This window comes from Mytilus edulis, chromosome 9 (genome assembly GCF_963676685.1).
Source record: "Mytilus edulis chromosome 9, xbMytEdul2.2, whole genome shotgun sequence".
NCBI classification, from domain to species: Eukaryota; Metazoa; Mollusca; class Bivalvia; order Mytilida; family Mytilidae; genus Mytilus; species Mytilus edulis.
Window position 1 is genome coordinate 4,740,170 of NC_092352.1, and position 21,737 is coordinate 4,761,906.

Genomic DNA, 21,737 nt, shown 5'->3' on the forward strand with positions numbered 1-21,737 from the left:
AGAGAGAGAGAGAGAGAGAGAGAGAGAGAGAGAGAGAGAGAGAGAGAGAGAGAGAGAGAGAGAGAGAGAGAGAGAGAGAGGGGGTGATTTATATTTGCTGACCTTTACCACGTTTGACTCATCTTGTTAAATTTCATATTTAATTCATTTTTTCTTCCTGAATCCAAATGATATATCTGCCACAGGCCATACATAAAAAAAAAACAAACAATCGAAGGCATTCGTCGGGAGTTCAGATAGTTTTATTTGTCCAGTACGATAACAACTGTTAATGGCATTGTTCAAGAATTGTTTTTATCAGAATGAACAATATTGCCAAATCTTTGTTTCCTCCATGAGAATTTCAAATCAATATTTCTTTTAGACAAAATATTATTTAATTGCGAAATCAACATTTTTCTATATACATACAATGTCCATGCCTACAGAACAATGCTTGAAAAATAGTTTATGGGTGATACATGCAAAACAGGGGACGCACAACATCTTTAATCACTTGGTCTCGATTATGGAGTTTGTGTTATTCCTTTAGTTTTTGTTTAATAAATAATTCCTTTATGTCATGCTCTATAAAACTGAGATGGAAATGAGGAATGTTTCAAAGAGACAACAACCCGACCAAAGAGCAGAAAACAACCCAAGGCCACCAATGGGTCTTCAACACAACGAGAAAATCTCGCAACCGGAGGCGGGCTTCAGCTGGACCCTAAACAAAAATGTCTACTATTTCAGTGAGAATGGACGTCACACTTCTCCGAAACATATAAATGAACTAAAATTAAAAAAAAAAAACCAAACATACAAGACTAACAAAGCCAGAGGCTCCTGACTTTGGACAGGCACAAAATGCGGTGGGGTTGAACATGTTTTGTGAGATCTCAACCCTCCCTCTATACTATGCTCATTTTAACATGGGTAGGCATTAAATTGTTCGATATTTTACACTAAGCGTTACCTCTGCAATTTCCGTCAGTCTGATTTACTCCTATGCAATAATCTCCACCACAAATATTAACTGGATTATCACATTTTCTGGAACGTAGATAGGTACCAGTTCCGTAAGTGACTGAACCAGCAGGCATTGTACACGAACCCCAAGCTCCCCATGCTCCCCATTGTCCTGCCAGAGGTCCTAGTCAAATAAAATAAAACTCGTTGAATATTTCATTTGTATTATTTTGTTAAAGTCAATTATGGTTTCTATCGGTGAATGTCAAAACGTTTTTTTTTTCATTTCAAACATTTGATGTTCGTTCACTCCTCTTTCTCTTGCTGATTTCTATTGTATGATTTATATATGATGAACAATGGTAAATGTTGATCATTCTAAAGTACTTGGATTCAACCGTGATTTCGGTGTCAATCTTTGTTATTTGTTGTCTGTATTTTATGACCTGTTGATTGTCTTTTTGTCTTTTTTTTTTTAGCAATCATGGTATAATATATATATTTTTTTTTTAATTTAAAGTGTCTATTTCCATCTTATATTTACTACCCTTTTTATGTTGAGTATCCTACTGAAATGTCTAAATATCATTATTCGAGCATATTTGTACGTATATATACTGAATCAACCTATTAAATTTGGTTATTTGTTATTTTTTTGTTATTTTTTTATATTATTTAATACAAATGTATACACATATGACAATGTTTTCCAAATACATTCCTTTAACATTACCCTGTCAACACTACATGTAGGTTGTAATTTCGAACTTAACATGTGGCCGTTCGGCTCTAATCTTAATTGACTAGGATTGCCTGTTTTCTTTGCCGAAGTTTGGTATTTCTCTCCTGTTTTCTCCACCAAACAATACTGACAGCCACGATATAGTCAAAAAGTAACGTTAAACACGAACAAGCGATGTATATTTAGACGTCATTTATTTCTATCACAGACATGTATAAATTAAGACCGCCGTCTTTATCGCTTTACTTATCACAACCCTTTCTGGATGTATTATAAATATATACATACGAAAATTATTTTGTATGCTCGAGTACAGCTATGTATAGATCTGAATTCCCAAACAATTCGACGAAATAACTTTGATCTTTGAGGACAGATTTACCACGAATATTATTCTTTAATGCACAGATTTACCACGTATCTGTGATCTTTGATGCACATGTTTACCACGTATCTGTGATCTTTGATGCACAGATTAATCACAAATCTATGATCTTTGATGCACAGATTTACTTCAAATATATTGTCTTTAATGCACAGATTTACCAGGAATATATTGTCTTTAATGCACAGATTTACCAGGAATATGTGGTCTTTAATGTACAGCTTTACCAGGAATATATGGTCTTTAATGCACAGATCTACCAGGAATAAATTGTCTTTAATGAACAGATTTACCAGGAATCGGTGGTCTATAGTCACCCCGTATAAACACGATACAAATGAATCCGGACGTTGACGCGTTCGAAGCAATAATCAGGACAACATTTGGTATGACAACAATTTCCAATACCTCGCTAGAACTTATCTGAGTATAAATAAATATGTCAATGTGCATGTTAGTTTATCTATTCAATGATACAGTTGTTGTAAGTTTTAGATATTGCATAGAACGTTTGATAAAACTGCTAGATGCAAAACGCACAGACCTGGTGCAATTTCATACGTTTTATGAGGTAAACAATGCTGAATATCGTTTCGTGCATACACCTTTGCATATTAATACCTTAAGCAATAATAAATAACTATACGTTGAATTACTACGTGTCTTTAAATGTTCCCTAGAACTTAGAATAAACGCAATATCATACTAAATAAATTTTCTCTTACTGTATTGTTCGTTCAATCAAATGTGTCGCGTTCGTTGTGCGTTTTTAAATAATCACTGTTCAGTTCGTCGACAAAAACCGTCACTAATCACTTTCTTGTCAAGATATTCGAGATGGTGTCGGCGACCCTTTTTCTGTATTTTATTGTAAATGTTTATCTGTTAACTTAGTCAAAGTAATTTAACTTAAAATATCTGTCATCCAAAGCCAAAATTGCAATATTTAACCAGCGTGACATCTGATAGGAATTCTTCTATTGAAAATTGGGACTTTCAACGTTATACCAGATGAAATGAACAGTTAATAAAAAGTATAGTACAGTCAATAAAACTTTAATGACTTATTTTTCACAATTTGAGGCTCTTCCAAATGCCGATGTTGGTCCAAATTCGCCTAGACGAAAGCAGACATAGGAACTCGTTGAACTTAATTTGCCGAATGGCATAGATGGCATTCCAACTGCTTTATTTTTAATTTTAATTTTTTTTATATATAAAGCTTTGAAGATGTGATGTGGTGGCCAATGAGACAACTTTACACCAAAGTTTAAATGAAGTGGGTGTATAAAGCAATTATTATAGTACAATGTACAACATTTAACAATGAGGGAAACCTAAAATGTATACCATAAAGTCGGCTAAAAAAAGGCCCCGATATAAAAAAAAATAAAACGATAAAACTAACGGTAATATTTTTATAACTTATGAATTATGTATTAAAGAAGAAGAAAAAATGACAGATCTATATAACAAATGTACTACAGGCTCCTGATGTTGGACCGGAAAAAAAATGCGGCGGGATTAAACACGTGAGCCCCCAACCCTCTCCTTCACCTGGGACACTGGTGTAACAATACAACATAATAAAAAAAAACTGTACAGTTGCAATTGGCTCAACTCAAAATGTCGGTACAAGGCAGAAAAAACCTATACAATATTGACAAAGGAGTAATTTTAGTAACTGATAGTTATTTCAAAGCGAATTACAACCTGGGAACAGTATAACTAGTTAATATATTATGTTCCTGTTACAACTAAGAGGTAAATCATGTATCTAATGTATTAATCAGTATATATCCAACGCTTTTAGGTAAAGACGTAATAAAACGCATGGACTTGTGCAATGCCAAATATAAACAGTATCGAGAGGATGTACGATATTATGAGTTCTCATAAGTGTGCATATATTGTAATAATGTTAAGTGATTAACCGGTACAGCATAACTTTCTATATTGTAGCCAAATTTTTTTTTCATGAAAGAATTTGGTAAAGGATGATTGGAAAATATACTATTAGATATGTTCACTTTGGGTTTTTTCCGACCGGCAGTAAAACCTGACCGAAGTTGGCCACCCGTTTAGTTGTGTGGATGTAAAAGTACGCAGTCACGTCCAGTCCGAATGGGAATATAAGATCCAATGTCTTGTGTAAAGAGAGTACTACGCTAACTACACTGTACGAACCCCTGCAAAAACTTTATGAGAGGTCCATAAATGACCTGTTGAAAAGCAACATTTGTGTCCTTATTCAATATACCTCATTTTATCCAGTGGCAGTCCAAACTTCCCTAACGTAATTCCGGAGGGCCTCCTTCCAGGACCTACATGTAGTATGTGTTGCTACTTTGTGCTAATCCTGAACATGCATGACATATTTGCAAGTGAACGTTAAGCAACTAACAATCAGCTATTACGTACGCGTGTCATAAACAAATTAGAGGGTCCAGAAATTGTTCAGTACCAACTGCGAAACGTTTCATTTTTTATTGATAACTATTAAGACATGAAAGAAGAAACACAGCAAATATCTAAGGTTAGGTTGGTGATTGGTGCTTTGCTCATCTGCATAATTTACCCATGACGCCAAGTGTAACTGGGGAATATAAATATAGTCCCTTTGGTCTTCTCCGAAATAAGTAAACATTTGAATGAAATGCATATGGGTGGGTTTAGACTGTAAGGTGCTTATAATAACCAGAATGACCAATCATTTAGATTTTGGCACCACAGTAGAAAGACTGTAATATTCGAGGAAGTTAAGTATAATCTTTATACCTTAAAATTTAAACAAACAAAAAAACATAACTGAAAAAGCGAACCAGTTATAATTAAGAATTATCGCTTCATCTTTATATCTTCACATAAAAGTAACTGTATTACTATTGATGGCTATCAGTTACATGTTTATTGTATACACATATTCTTTAGCCTTAATGTAACTCTATTGTAATCTATGACCCCTAGACCCGCCTCTGAGATTCAGGCCAAAAGGTTTAACCTTTAATTCATTGATTGTTTTTGATTGCTGTCTATATACAAAAAAAATATGGTATTGAAACAACTCTTCGCAAAACACCAAACGAAACAAAAATGAACAACTATAGGTCATCGTACGGCCTTCAACAATGAACAAAGCCCATACCGCATAGTCAGATATAAAACACACCGAAATGACAAATGTAAAACAATTCATACGAGAAAACAACCGGCCCAATTTATGCACAAAACAGTGGACAAAAAAATATATATAACCACTGAAATACACGCTTCTGGCTTTGGACAGGCACATACAGAATATGGCGGGATTAAACATGTTAGCGGGCACCCAACCCACCACCTAACCGTACATTAAATGTCGTATTGTAAAAACTTTCAAAAATGCTATAAAATTAGAAATCGGACGTGTGTATCTGTATGCTTAGTCATATTTGCATCTGTCGAGTTATTGTATTTTTCTACCAATTTACACTTTCGTATACATAAGGATTTTTTTACATGTACAAATTTCCTCCAAGAGTGTTTCGACAATATAACGGATAATATGGGTTGCTGTCTGCATATTATGGTTGGAAATTATTATTTTCATACATGCATATTGGTTATAATCATACCAAAGCATAATTTAATACATGCAAAATTTATTGACAAATGCAATATTGTGTCAACGAAGCGTACAGTATAAAAAGGTGTAACGACAACGAAGCGTACACAACATGAAAATAAACACTTTAAAACGTGTATTTTTTTGGTATCTAGATACAACATAAACAAACGATCTTTAAAAGTTTGTTAATTTATACTATGAAATTTTCAAAAATGTATGTTTTAAAAATAATGAGGTACGAGAAACATTAAGTTTTGAATATTTAAAAATACCAAGCACGTTTTATCATAGATATCGTCGTGCGTTTTTTGATATTTGTATATAAAAATGTCACACATTTGAAAAACCTTTTAGTAACTAATGAGTACTATGACAAAGAATATATTGGAGCAAAATATCCAAAGAATATATATTGGATTTTCTTTTAAAGTATTAGTTCCTTACTGTCTGAACATAGTGTTACACGGTGTGTTCGATTTCATCTGTATCGGGGTTATACAGGGTGATAATGCAGAGATTCCTTAATGACTTCTATCAAAGATTCCGCCCAGATTGGTGTAAGAGGCTCACTTGACCATGCAACTTAATGAGAGTGTGTTCTTTGTCCAAAAAATAATAAAAACATAACATTTAAGTTAGTTTAAATTTCATCCATCGGCAACAGAATAATTCTGTTGCCGATGGATGAAATTTAAACTAACTTAAAGGTTATGTTTTTATTATTTTAATTCTGTTGCCGATGGATGAAATTTAAACTAACTTAAAGGTTATGTTTTTATTATTTTAATTCTGTTGCCGATGGATGAAATTTAAACTAACTTAAAGGTTATGTTTTTATTATTTTAATTCTGTTGCCGATGGATGAAATTTAAACTAACTTAAAGGTTATGTTTTTATTATTTTAATTCTGTTGCCGATGGATGAAATTTAAACTAACTTAAAGGTTATGTTTTTATTATTTTAATTCTGTTGCCGATGGATGAAATTTAAACTAACTTAAAGGTTATGTTTTTATTATTTTAATTCTGTTGCCGATGGATGAAATTTAAACTAACTTAAAGGTTATGTTTTTATTATTTTAATGCTGTTTCCGATGGATGAAATTTAAACTAACTTAAAGGTTATGTTTTTATTATTTTAATTCTGTTGCCGATGGATGAAATTTAAACTAACTTAAAGGTTATGTTTTTATTATTTTAATTCTGTTGCCGATGGATGAAATTTAAACTAACTTAAAAGTTATGTTTTTATTATTTTTTGGACAAAGAACACACTCTCAACGTCGATTATCAAAGATATTTAAACAAATATTTTCACCTAATGTCAACCAACATTGTGACATTGTATTTGAGTTATTTAATCTCTGTTGATAAAAGATGAAATTATTATAAAAAAAACTAAGGTTCATACTTTTTTTTAGGAAAGTTTACCTTCGCTGGATCTGGCAAATCTTTAAAACTGTAGTTCTTCACAGCAGTTTTCAATTTCCGACAATAGTTTTTTAAATACTTACCGCAATCTTTTGTAAGGGTATCTCTTCCAAATTGTGAACAATCTTCACCGCCATTGCATGGTGTGGGGTTAGTACATGTTCTGATTCTAGTTGTTGGTTGATCACACATTTTTGAGCAATCATCCCATTCACTCCATAATGTGTAACGACCATCAACTATATCTAATCAAATATACAATAATTTATAAATTAAGGAATTATAATTGTTTGTAAAGAGCCTTGCCCCTCATCCTCTATCATGCATGATACAATATTATCATAGAATTTAAATACAACTAATGCACTTATCGTTACATTATATATACATTAGAAGTCTCATTCACAACTGTATTATACGATTGCATACTACGAGAGACAATTGTCATTCCCCTACGTACACGCTATATCTTTGTATAATTCTATTAATTCTATAAATTCGAATGGATATCGTAGACTTGGTTGCGTCGTTTGTGTGTTGTTCTCTATTTGAACAGTGAAAAGTATGTACTAACATTCAATTTGTATAATAATTGCGAATTGAACTCACTAATTATAAAACCCCCTCGGTATTTCATCTCTTTTTTTATACTGTTCCTTAAAAAATGTTTTTGTATTATTTGTAAAATTAATTCGTTCATGAAGAAAAGAAAACGGTCATCTAAAACCCCTTTATAAAAGGAAAACATTGACTAACAATTAAAAACATAAAAACTTTAAATTACAAAGATAAACTACCAAACTAGACTAGCCATAGGTATTTTTATAAGTATGATACATGAAAGGGAATAAAACATATATGTACTTGTCTTGACTTTTCATATATGTGGATTAATTACTTAAGTCTAAATATATGATATTAATTAATGCTTTTACTATTACTTATATGGCGAAGCAGATGAAAATAATGTTTGAAATGGGTGTAACAATATTTTATATCATTACAATAAATACCTAATCAAAACAGATTAGAGAAACTTTAAAAAATACATTTGTATATTCTCAGATACAGAACAGATTGAATCCACTATTCCGCGGATTTTTTGTATGCGTTCAAAACAAATGTCTGCCACTTTAAAAGAGGGTCGATAGACAACATACAACAGTACACATAACATGGAAAACTAAAGACTAAAGACTAAAGACTAAAAACTAAAGACTTAAAACTAAAGACTAAAGACTAAAAACTAAAGACTTAAAACTAAAGACTAAAAACTAAAGACTAAAATCTAAAGACTTAAAACTAAAGACTAAAAACTAAAGACTTAAAACTAAAGACTCAAAACTAAAGACTAAAAATTAAAGACTTAAGACTAAAGACTAAAAACTAAAGACTTAAAACTAAAGACTTAAAACTAAAGACTAAAAACTAAAGACTAAAAACTAAAGACTTAAAACTAAAGACTAAAAAAAAACTAAATTAATACTTCCTCTGAATAAAATCTATCAACGAATTCAATAAGCGATGAGCCACCATCAGTTGCCACATGTAGATCAGAATCTATTTACCTTACCAGAGCACATAAAATCACCCTGGTCTTTGATGTGATATTTGTTGTTTGGTTTAAATTTTAAATTTTATATGCAGTGTATTCTAGACTGTTGTTCTTTCGATTTTTTTTGTTTGCCATGGGTTTGTTATTCGATCTCCATCTTATGAGTTTTTATTGCTTCTTTGGTATCCTTCATTAATCATTTGCATCGACTCACCAGATGTAAGATTACAGTCTTGTGACTGTGCAAGAGGTGTTCGAGTGTAATTAGCGTCACTGTCCACTGAAAATCCTGTTCTTGTCTGATTTCCTATGCAGTTTTGATCTAAATTTCCAGGAATTTTTCTACATGCTCCCCAAGGGTTCCATGTTGTGTTTACTACAGCTTCACAGAGAACTATTGGACCTAAAAATAAAATATCATATGTAATTGCTGTCATGAAGAGGTTATTGTTATTTATCTAACAGTCGTAGTTAGTTTTCTTGAGCATTTATTTGTTTTTAATTTTTACTTTTTTTGTTAACATTGTAACTGTTATATTAAAATTACTACAACACGAGGTGATTGCAAATGATAAGTCTGCAAAAGAAAACATCATTAAGAGAATACACATGATAATTTAACAAAACAACATGAAGTGAACGCTCGATAGAATTAAACAAATCAACATGAAGTGAACGCTCGATAGAATTTAACAAAACAACATGAAGTGAACGCTCGATAGAATTTAACAAAACAACATGAAGTGAACGCTCGATAGAATTTAACAAATCAACATGAAGTGAACGCTCGATAGAATTTAACAAATCAACATGAAGTGAACGCTCGATAGAATTTAACAAAACAACATGAAGTGAACGCTCGATAGAATTAAACAAAACAACATGAAGTGAACGCTCGATAGAATTTAACAAATCAACATGAAGTGAACGCTCGATAGAATTTAACAAAACAACATGAAGTGAACGCTCGATAGAATTTAACAAATTAACAAAACAACATGAAGTGAACGCTCGATAGAATTTAACAAATCAACATGAAGTGAACGCTCGGTAGAATTTAACAAAACAACATGAAGTGAACGCTCGATAGAATTTAACAAAACAACATGAAGTGAACGCTCGGTAGAATTTAACAAAACAACATGAAGCGAACGCTCGAAAGAATTTACCAACAACATGAGGAAAACGATCATTAGAAAAATAATGAAAATTCAGATAATTTTATAATTCCAAAACCAAATACAGAGTTGTAGAAGTCTAGTTTCTCGTACAGTGGACCAAAAGTATGGAATGCTCTTCATAATACAATTAAAAAATCAAACACAGTATAATATTTAAACATAACTACAAATATATGTACTTTTAACATTACCATGATATTTGTACTGTAATGCCATAAAATAATTGTTAATGTATTTAAATTGTATTGCATCTTTATTTATTATTATTATTGAATTTACATTGTTTATTTTTTAATGTAATTATTATTGTATTAAGAGAGCCTTATTGAAAATTGGTGTTATCCAAATGAGATAATCTTTATAAATACAGATATTATTATTATTATTATTATTATTATTATTATTATTATTATGATTATTATTATTATTATTATTATTATTATTATTATTATTATTATTATTATAAAAGATTACAAAACAACAAGAGACGAACGCACATGAGAAGTTTAAAACAACATTAGGCAAACCCTCATGAGAATTTTGAAATTAACACGAGACAAATGCTGATAGAAGTTTTAAAAAACCTGAGGCGAACTATCATTAGAAATTTACTAAACAAGACGAGAAGCTCACGTAAAACGTTTACAAAACATGACGCAAACGCTCATTGGAAAATGGTAAAACGACATGAGGCGAACGGTCATTAGAAGTTTACAAAAAGACATCAGACGAATGCTCAAATGAAGTTTACAAAACAACATCATGCGAACACTCGTGAGAAGTTTACTTAGTATAAAACAACAAAAGGGGAATATTTATAAGAAGATTACAAAATAATGAAAAATAAACAAGATGGGCGAATGCAAATGATAAGTTTACAGAACAACGTGTGAATTTTGCAAAACAACATGAAACAAACGTTTATTATAAGTGTACAAAAACAAAATGAGCCAACGCACGTGGGAAGTTTACAAAACAAAATGAGGACAACACTCATCGGATGTTTTTAAAACAATACAACATGAAGGGAATATTCATTGGAAATTTGCAAAACAACAAGAGGTTAACGCTTATTAGGCATTTTCGAAACAACATAAGGCGAACGTAAGTGAAAAGTTTACAAAAAAAAATCCCGCGATCGCTTATAAAAACTTTACAAAACAAAATCAGGCAATAGCTCATTGTTTACAAAACAACACGAAGCCAACTCATGTAAGTCACTAGGCAAACGCCCATTTGAAGTTACCAAACAACATGATGCTAACCTCATTAGAAGTTTACAAAATAACATCAGTCATATGCTCATTAGATGATCATCACAAAACAATATGAGACGAACTCTCAGTGGGAGTTTACAAAACAGGATGCGAACAACCCGTGTGAGAGGATTACAAAAGAACATGAAGAAAAGGCATGTAAGATATTTACAAAACAAAAAAGGCGAACGTTCATTGAAAGTGCACAAAATAACATGAGGTCAAGTCATTTGTATCTACATAGTACAGTTCTTAGGGAGTATTCTTTTACGGAAATTTTAAATTATAGTGAAATTCGAATATGTGAAATGAAGATTTGAAAATAAAAGACAAAAGTTAATAGTAGAAGGTTTCATTGCATTTCATACAGATACATGTAATCAAAAACAAGCTTCAAAGAACACGATAATAGTCTTAATATGTAATTAAAAGTTAATAGATATATCACTGACAGTCTGTAATTGACGTGTCGGTGTTTGTTTTAAATTAAGGAAAATATCTAATCATCAACATATTTGTAGTTATAACAAACTGTCAAGACCAAATGCCTTATTCTTTTTTCTTTCTTTTTTTTCAACGTAACAATGTCTTTATTGCGTATTTGCTGTAACAATTTACTAAGTTTACAGCTTTAACGTAGTATCCCTCATGATAGCTTACCTAATAGTTAAGGGAAGCACTATTTGGAAAGATATTATTTATTCATAATATTAGTATTCATAACATAAGACATTTCACAAAATATATTTGATAAATTATTGGTCTTATTGTGGTTATACACATTTTACATTTTGTTTCTTTTTCTCTTTTTCATAGTATTTATTTTTTCCGGAATCAACTCCATTATCGGTATGATCCGTGTTTCAATTAATATTGGGCACAGTGTTGTTTTTCGCATGTGCGTTATCGGGTATAGTTTTGATGTGTGTCGTCTACATACAAATATTATCCACTGGATTTAACGATTATATATGGTGAGTTTACTATTCAAATTTTCTTTAGTTATCTACTGATCTTTTTTCGTCGAAATGTATATGTGTAATGCACAAATCAGTGGCGGATCCAGAACTTTTCCTAAGGGGGGCCCGCTGACTGACCTAAAGGGGGGGGCCACTCCAGTCATGCATCAGTGATTCCCTATATAATCAACCAAATTTTTCCAACAAATGGGGGGCCGCCCCCCCCCCCCAGCTCCCCCCCCCCTGGATCCGCCTATGCAAATAATTAAAGTTTAAAAAGTTGGAACACTCATGTCACTAATCCGAAATGGTACATTATTTTTCCACATTAATTAATAAACGTACAGATACATTTATACCATAACAATTCTTTTTTATTTTTTGTAAATACACATTTTAAAATATAAAAAATGCAGTATAATTTACATGCGGTGACTCATGCATGGCTGAACATGCTAACAAGCATTGAACATGCATGGTTGAACTTGATCATAAATATTACCATATTTGGCTTGTGTACAATAAACAATTTTGTACACATTGTGTTGTGCTTCGTACAAAGATTAGTCCTGATTCAATTGAATCTTTGCAAAATGAATCTATTTGTTTTTAGAATTATCTGATTAGTTTTTTTGTTATTAAAATTGTTTATTTCAATAATTTCTGAAATTTCTTTCAGGAAAATTTTTAAAATGTTTATTTTTTTTTTGTCTTCTTTTCTGAAACAAAATGTGATTTGTATACTGATAACGATATTATAGTTAATATGTAATTAATATCAAAGTATGCTAAATCTTCAATTTTGTACCCTGCTACTAAATTTTCAAGGCTTAAAATATCTTTTTCAATACCTAGGGATTTCATTAATTTCATTACTATTTTTAGAAAGTCATTATTATAACAGCAATTGACAAAAAAAATGTTCTTAGTCTTCCTTTTTTTACAATGCTTACATAAGTTGTCTTCAGTAATTTCCCACTTTTTTAAAAGTTCATTACTTGGCAGTGTGTAGTGAATAAATTTCCATCTAAATATTTTCAATCTATTATCAGTGAGATATTAAAAAATAAAAACAAAAGTATTTTTCAATTTAGAATTCAAGTGTCTCAAATATTTTTTCCCACATAAGAACACCATTTGGTTTATCACAACTTTCTTTCAGTGTGAATATTTTATAGAGTTCTTTTGTATTCATCAAGGGAGTAATTGTCCTGTGCATAATTTTTAAGTCATTTATAACTTTAACTTTAGTTTTGAATGAATTTTCAGTGCAAAGAATTGTTTTCCAATCAATTGGTATTGCTTTTTTTAACATATATCTTTGCCTTATCCAATTTTGTTTATATTTTAATTTAGTTAAAAAGATAGTTTCAGAGATATTGCCCTGTTCATCAATTACATCATTTATATTGATAATGTCACTTTTTATCCAATCTTCAAAGTTTAAACATTTTCCATTAAACCGGATATTATCATTTCCCCACAAAACTTGTTTTCTAATTTCAAGAAAATATTTGGGATATTTTGAATTACCTCCCTTTACACTTATCCAATCTTTAATTAGTTGTTTATAGAAGTCCGGTAAATATTGTAACTTACTTTTATCAATGTCGTTTATATTCTTTAAATTCATTTTAAATACAAGAAGATTTTTTTCCTAATTTGTTGAAGTATAATTTGGAAATAATTGTCCAGTTGTCATTTTTATTTTCACTTAATTTAAGAATCCAGTTGATATGCAATGATTTTATATAAACATCAATGTCTGTCATCTTAAGTCCACCTTCCAGAAATCGTTTGAAAGTGTTGATCTTTTTTATTCTATCTCTTTTGCCTTTCCAAATAAAATTGTATATTAAAGTTTTAAAGTCTTGCAACATTTCCTTAGGAATAATAGTGTTTGATGCAACATATGTTAGGTTTGGCAAAACTGAAGATTTGATGACAACTATTTTTCCTATGATAGTAAGATTTCTTTTACTCCAATCAGATATTATTTTTTTTTTACTTTTTAACAGTTGTTTCTCAAAGTTAAGTTTTTGACATTCTTGTTTATTGTAACCAAAGTAAATTCCGAGGCTTTTGATTGGTGCAGTACACCAATTTATATTTTCAAATTTTTCCAGACTGTGTTTTAATCGACCAAGCCATATTCCTTCAAGTTTTGTTTTATTCAATTTCAAACCTGAGAGAGTACCAAATATTTCTATTAAATTAATTGCTAGAGATACATCTTTTTTTGATTGAAGAAATAGAGTAGTGTCGTCAGCTAATTGGCAGATTTTCAGGGTAATACTCTTACCGTCTAATTTTATTTCTAGTCCTTTTAAGTTTTTATTTTCCCTTATCTTTATTGCCATAACTTCTACAGATAGAACAAATAGTAAAGATGATAACGGACATCCTTGTCGGATCCCGCGAGATGCCCTAAAACGGCAGGAAACCCATCCATTATTAGTAATGCAGCCTTTAATATCAGAGTACATTGTCTGAACCCACCTTATAAAATTATCTTTGAATCCAATTTTTTTTTAAGTCTCAAACATGAAGTTCCATTCTAATGAGTCAAATGCTTTTGTGAAATCAAGAAATAAAATTGCCCCATCAATTTTGAAAGTTTCAGAATAGTCTATGACACCTTGTATTTGTCTAATGTTGAAACCAATATACCTATTTTTGACATATCCTTTTTGATCAGTATGTATAATCTTTGGTACAAAATGTAGCAGGGGTTTTAATCTTTGTGCTAAGGCATAAGCAAGTAATTTAGCATCATAGTTTAAAAGAGTGATAGGTCTATAATTGTCTAGAGAAAAGGGATCATTCTTTTTATAAATTAGAGATATTAAGCCAACTTTCTGAGTGTTAGACAGTTCTCTTTTTTCATAGCAGTAATTAAAAGTGGAGACTATAAAAGATTTAAGTTCATCCCAGAATGTTCTGTAAAATTCCACATTTAGTCCGTCAAGCCCGGGCGCTTTATTAAGTTTCATTTTAAAAATTGCATCAGTACATTCTAAATGCCTTATTCAATGTTTGCTAAACTTTATTTATTTTTAACTAACAAATCATCAAACCATACCCAACTATATCAGTCATATTCAGGACCGATAACTCAGTCGATAAATATTGTCGTGAATACAATGTCGTTGAAATCAGAGGCAATTGTATACTACTATATGTCTATGTTGAAATGTATACAATAACATTTTTTTTTACACAAGTTTAACTTTATATCAATTTATTGAATGCCTGGATTTTCCTTAAAATATTAGATTAATAAAAAAATTAATAAAGTCATATTCAATGAAATCTTGTTTAATTTTCTACGAAATAAAACAAATCCATTTAAATTAGAATTTGAATCAAAATATTTCTTTAAAATATATAGTTATAGAAACATAAATCTTAACTTGATTATCTTTTAAAGCAAAAATATTTTTTTTAAAGAAATTGTTTTATATTATTCATATTTTCTTAAAGTTTATTATTATGATACATTCTTCTTCTGATTTGACACGGGGAAGAGAAGATATATTTGTATACAAACTTTTGTATATCACAAAATTCAAACTCTGGTAATACATGCATGTACTGGCTTCCGAAGCTACACAAAACACCTTACAAATATAGATTTATTTCGTCTTCAAGCCATTGTTCCACTACTAAATTGTCTATTCTTCTTACCAGCACACTTGGTATAATTAAAAACCTGATAATAAATTGTTCAAATAAGGCCTTCGAAAAAAGTTGAATTAATTACTTTTGGAGTGTCAAGAACTCGTTGGAAGTACTTGATAAATTGCATGCTTATATTGGGGATTTTGAATCTGTTCAAAGTTTTGATTTGTCTACCCTGTATACCACATTGCCTCACATTCTCATTAAGAAAACATTCACACACCTAATTAAATGGGCATTTAAAAAGTCAGAATGTGAATATATATGTTCAATAAAGGCAACAGTAGTATACCGCTGTTCAAAACTCATAAATCCATGGACAAAAACAAAATCGGGGTAACAAACTAAAACCGAGGGAAACGCATTAAACGCATTCAAACTCTTTTAGGTCATTTTTTAGTAGCAATAAACAAAAAAAACTATGTCAATTGGACATGCTGTGATACTATATATGCCCTTGAAATTTTACTAGATAACATTTTTGTTCGCTTTGGGGATTCCGTATATCGTCAGATTATTGGAATTCCAATGGGGACTAACTGTGCACTACTTATTGCGGACCTGTTTTTGTATTGCTATGAGTTACAATTTATGACATTTTATGACCCATCGAAACAACATCTGATGAACAATTTGATAATACTTTTAGATATTTGGATGATATTTTGGCTCTCAATAATGACGACTTCAGTATGTATATTAAAGAAATTTATCCTGTTGAACTTACTTTAAATAAAGCCAATACTAACAATGACCACTGCCCTTTCCTCGATCTTGATATCTATATCACTAACGGAAAGCTGAATACTAAAATTTATGATAAAAGAGATGATTTTTCATTTCCTATCTTTAATTATCCATTTTTAGATGGTGACGTTCCCTTGTCACCATCTTACGGTGTTTATATAACTCAACTTGTACGATTCGCTCGTGTATGTAACAATGTTTTAGATTTTAACGAGAGAAATTTATGTATTACTGAATAATTATTACATCAGGGTTTTCGATATCACAAACTAGTCAAAACATTTACTAAATTTTATCATCGGTATAAGGACATCATTTGTAAATATAGCTCAACATGCAGACTTCTTATACGTTCAGGTATTTCACATCTAATTTTTTATGGAAATATTCTTTATAAAGCATAAAGGTGTCAGTATTCATCTCAAAAACTAACAAAATCTGTGAATAGACTTATTCAGAAGGGATATAGTTACGATAATGTTGTCAGGTCATTAAAGATTGCATATTTTGGCGTTAATATTGATTCACTTATAGGGTCTTTGCATCGGAACTAAACACATTTATTCAAAAACCAGTTGTTGACATGACACGGGTTATGTTCTTCTCATATATGTTATCGATGATGGTATGATACTAAACATCTAACGGGAAGGATTGTGCCTGATGTTCATATGATGAAATCATAATCTTTCAGTCAGTTTAATTGAAGTCTGGAGCTGGCATGTCAGTTAACTGCTAGTAGTCTGTTGTTATTTATGTATTATTGTCATTTTGTTTATTTTCTTTGGTTACATCTTCTGACATCAGACTCGGACTTCTCTTGAACTGAATGTTAATGTGCGTATTGTTATGCGTTCACTTTTCTACATTGGTTAGAGGTATAGGGGGAGGGTTGAGATCTTACAAACATGTTTAACCCCGCCGCATTTTTGCGCCTGTCCCAAGTCAGGAGCCTCTGGCCTTTGTTAGTCTTGTATTATTTTAATTTTAGTTTCTTGTGTACAATTTGGAAATTAGTATGACGTTCATTATCACTGAACTAGGATATATTTGTTTAGGGGCCAGCTGAAGGACGCCTCCGGGTGCGGGAATTTCTCGCTATATTGAAGACCTGTTTTTTATTTTTCTCTGGTTGGCACATTCCCCATTTCCATTCTCAATTTTATGTATACACAGGATGTTTAATGTCACCTGGTTGCTTTTTGGTTTGCACGTCTACCTGACAATATATTGTTATGTAACATTACAACCCAAGTCAGAGTTCACCTGGTCGTCAAGTGATGGGATTTTGAAGGTATTGAATATTTATCTATTATGATTGTTTGGATTTTTTTCTGTCTCGGGACGTAAATATTTTTTGGTTCTAAAGGGAAAGTAAAAATATATTTCTACAAAAAGATCAATTATACAGAAAACAGGAAAAACGCCTTTAAAAAAAGCAGAGAAAATTTTATTGTTTACTATTTTCTGGTAACAGTATATATCTTGGATATCAGGCGGTCAAAATAAAATGTTCCCGTGTCACTCTTAAAATAACATTTTTTTATCAAGAAATTTTGAAATCAATCATATCGAAATATCACCAAAGAAAATAACAGAAACATTAGAGATTCTACATAAAAAATTTAATTTAATCAAGGAAGGTCGTACTATACAAATCCTTGATTTGATGCAACATTTCTATATACATCATCCGCCATTTTGAAAAATCCCGAAATATTCACTTTTTTAAATCACTTTTTGACCGAAATTGCCCAGAATTTAAGCTTAAATAGTATTTTTCGCCAGATATATGTTTGAATATAGTTAATCGATTTGCAAAGTTTTATTTTTATTAACAGAATTTCTTTATTTGTTGTACAAGTAGACATGGGTATCGGTAATTTAGCATGGAGTCAACGGAGAAATGACGAGAAAAAGTAATGTTTTTACGATTCCCATTTGACCGAATTTAATCAAAAATTAAACTGTTAGGACCAACAATGTTTAATAGAAATATGTTTGAATATCAAGGATTGCTTTGCAAAAGTTAGAAAACGGGTCAGGTTAATGAGAAAATAAACTTTATTGAAGCACCTTTGCATTTTACTTGGATATGGCTTATTGATTAACGCATTGTATTTTCAATGTTGGCGGTTTTCCAGGTTGGGGATTTCGATATAACTTTAGACAAATGCTGATGTACTAACACACTTTGGACAGGCATATCAACATATGATTGCACTAGTCATGTCTTCCTTGACTGTCCGTGACGTTAAAATACTAAATCCCTAGGATGTGTTTTACTAGTAGTTGATTTTAGTCTCTGATGCATGATTTTTTATATTTATTGGTTTTGGCTTTTAACTAGCTGTCAGTAACTGCGAGTACTCTCAAATCGTACTTAATTCTTAATTTGACCTGTTGATACTATTAACATGTTCTTGGATTAATTTGCACTTCTCATAAGTGCAAATTGGAACCACACATTTTTTTGTCGTAGAATCATCAATTTTGGCAATAATGTACCTCTGGGGATAAATAACACAATACAAAAATAAATTTGATATGGCTCGCCCGGTTCGGCAACTGGAGCGAAAACAGTGACAAAATCCTGTAGGATATTTTTTTCTCCCATAGGATTTTTAAAAATCCTACAGGATTTTGAGAAATCCTATAGGATAAAGTCATAATCCCGTAGGATATTTTAAATATCCTATGGGATATATAAATCCTATCGGATTTATTTATCCTATAGGAAAATTTATCTCCTATGGGATTAAATTAATATCCTATGGGATTTAAAATCCTGTAGGATTTTCAAAAAAAGTGTTAAATCCGATAGGATTTTTTTTATCCTATAGGATTATCATGAAAGACTTTTTGACAGAAACTAATGTCCCTTAGGATATTTTTTTCTCCTAAGGGATTTATTTTGTCTTGTGGGATGTTTTTTCTCCCATGGGATATTTTTTTTCTCCTACCGGATTTTTTTTCTCTCCCTTAGGATAAATTTTGTCCTGTAAGATATTTTGTTTTCCCTTAGGATTAACTTTGTCCTATAGGATTATTTTTTCTCCCATAGGATTAAATTTTGATACGTTTTGTCATCTAAGATGGATTCGTCAGTTTTGTTGGTATCTTACAAACGTTAACAATTGTTGCTACATAGATATTGATCACTACGTAGCTACTACGATATTGAACTCAACCTTTGTATTTAGCCTAGCTGCTACATAGATATTGATACCAGGGATCAGTTCAATATCGTAGCAGCTACGTAGCGACTATGTAGCTGCTATCAAAATTTAAGTAATAACTAGTCTATAGCTACACGTTCAATAGTCAATATCTACGTAGCACTACGTAGCTGCTACGATATTGAACGCGTCCCAGGGTTGGGTTCAATATCGTAGCAGCTACGTAGCGGCTACGTATCTGCTATCAATATTTATGTAACAACTAATCTATAGCTACACATTCAATAGTCAAAATCTACGTAGCACTTCGTAGCTGCAACGATATTGAACTCGACCCATCTACGTAACCGCTACGATATTGAACACGACCTTGGGTTGTGTTCAATATCTTATCGGCTATATAGGGCTATGTAGATTTATGACTTTTGAACGGGTGGCTAGCCTAGCTGCTACATAGATATTAATAGCAGCTAAGCTAGCTTCTCGTTCAATAGTCATAAATTTACGTCGCACTACGTAGCTGTTACGATATTGAACGAAACCCTGAAAAGGGTCGTTATAGTTTCAATAATTATCGAAACGGATACATGGAAATATTACTTTATAGGATTGTCAAATCTTGCCTTCGTATATGGTTTTCAAGATATTAATTATTAATTATTAATGAGTCTGTTTAATAAATGTTGTTTGTTTTACGTCCTGTGGCAAATATTACATGTATGTTCATAACGAGAACACAATAGGTAGGCTTTTCATAGCAAATATAAAAGGTCGACTGAGAGAATGGACATGGAACTTGGAATGGTAATGCAAAATGAGGATATATTGAATAAAAAACAGAGCTGCCTCAATTAATTGTGCAAGAGTACCAAATGTGCAGAAGTCTTCCGTGCATGAAATCTATGCTTAAATCGACCATCGTTTTTCAAGTACAGTTTTTAATAATATCAACTGGTTAAATGCATTTTGATGGCTTAAATAAAAGGGAGAGTTCTTTTAGATTGGATTATTTATAGCACTTTAGTTTTTTTGGTATGATACTATATTTCAGATTTCTCTTGGTTATGTTTTTGCACTTTGTGCGGGAAATCGTGGGTTCAAATCCCGGCCTGGTCAATCCAAATACGTCAACATTTAAAATTGCTGTTTCTCCGCTAAGCAAGACTTTAGTGGAATTAATAATTTAATTACACCTCTCCTCCATTACATGATATATCTGTAAAAAAAGACTGGTATGCTCGAGTGGCTAAATGATGTCCAAATGCGGAGTGTTACCTTGTGAACTAGCACGTTAAAAATCTTTCTCGACACTATCAGTCTAGAACAGGGTTCATATTCAGTATAACATTTGGAACTTGAATTTGTCTCTGGACAGGTCTGGATATAAGGCATATTCAACGTTCATTATATATCTACTAAATCGTTAATAAATAGAGAAGTATTTTCCTTGTACTGATTTTTATTTCATGTACTTGGTTTGATTTCCACGAATTGATATTATAAAAATGGTATGGTTAAACTTTTCACAAAATATGTATGTGCCTTTTGTGATATTTTTAATGGCAGGTAATATGAAATTAGCTCCTTACTTTATTAATACATGGAACGTTTTTGTTTGGCTTGATAAGGTGTATAGGGATCTCTCTATAATAAAAAAAAACCCAAAAGACTGTAAAAAAAACTTTCAATATCTTGATTGTCTGTGTTGTTGGGTTGTTGTCTCATCAATATTTACTCTTATTCCCTTTTTTCGAACCCAAAGGGTAGACTTGAGCACAGAAATATTGTCCACTCTTGACTTCATCAGCTCGACTTTCGACTTAACCTTGCTGAAAAAGTAAAGCCCCCCCCACCCCCCCCCCCCCCCCTATTCCTACCAACGTGAAAATTAGTTAACAGACTAAGATGGCCACTACGATGCTTTATGCTGTTGTTTTTTAATCGCTGCCTTTTGCAGCTATCATTCCCGGTTTTGGACAGTATAAAAAGTAGATGTGGTTCGATTGTGAATGAGACAACTTCAAACTATTGCTTTCCACCAAGGTCCACATGAAGCTGATGAACGCA

At 31.5% G+C, this 21,737-nt stretch overlaps 1 protein-coding gene across 1 annotated transcript; it reads right to left on the reverse strand.

The window, feature by feature from the left end:
• Positions 1 to 23: 23 nt before the first annotated feature.
• LOC139489400 (thrombospondin-1-like) lies at positions 24 to 14,423 on the reverse strand. Its single transcript, XM_071275716.1, has 4 exons — positions 14,366 to 14,423; positions 8,882 to 9,070; positions 7,196 to 7,357; positions 24 to 1,132 (listed from the first exon to the last, which is right to left on the reverse strand). Exons 1-4 carry the CDS (start codon positions 14,421 to 14,423, stop codon positions 945 to 947), a joined length of 597 nt encoding a protein of 198 aa, XP_071131817.1. The 3' UTR covers positions 24 to 944.
• Positions 14,424 to 21,737: the final 7,314 nt, after the last annotated feature.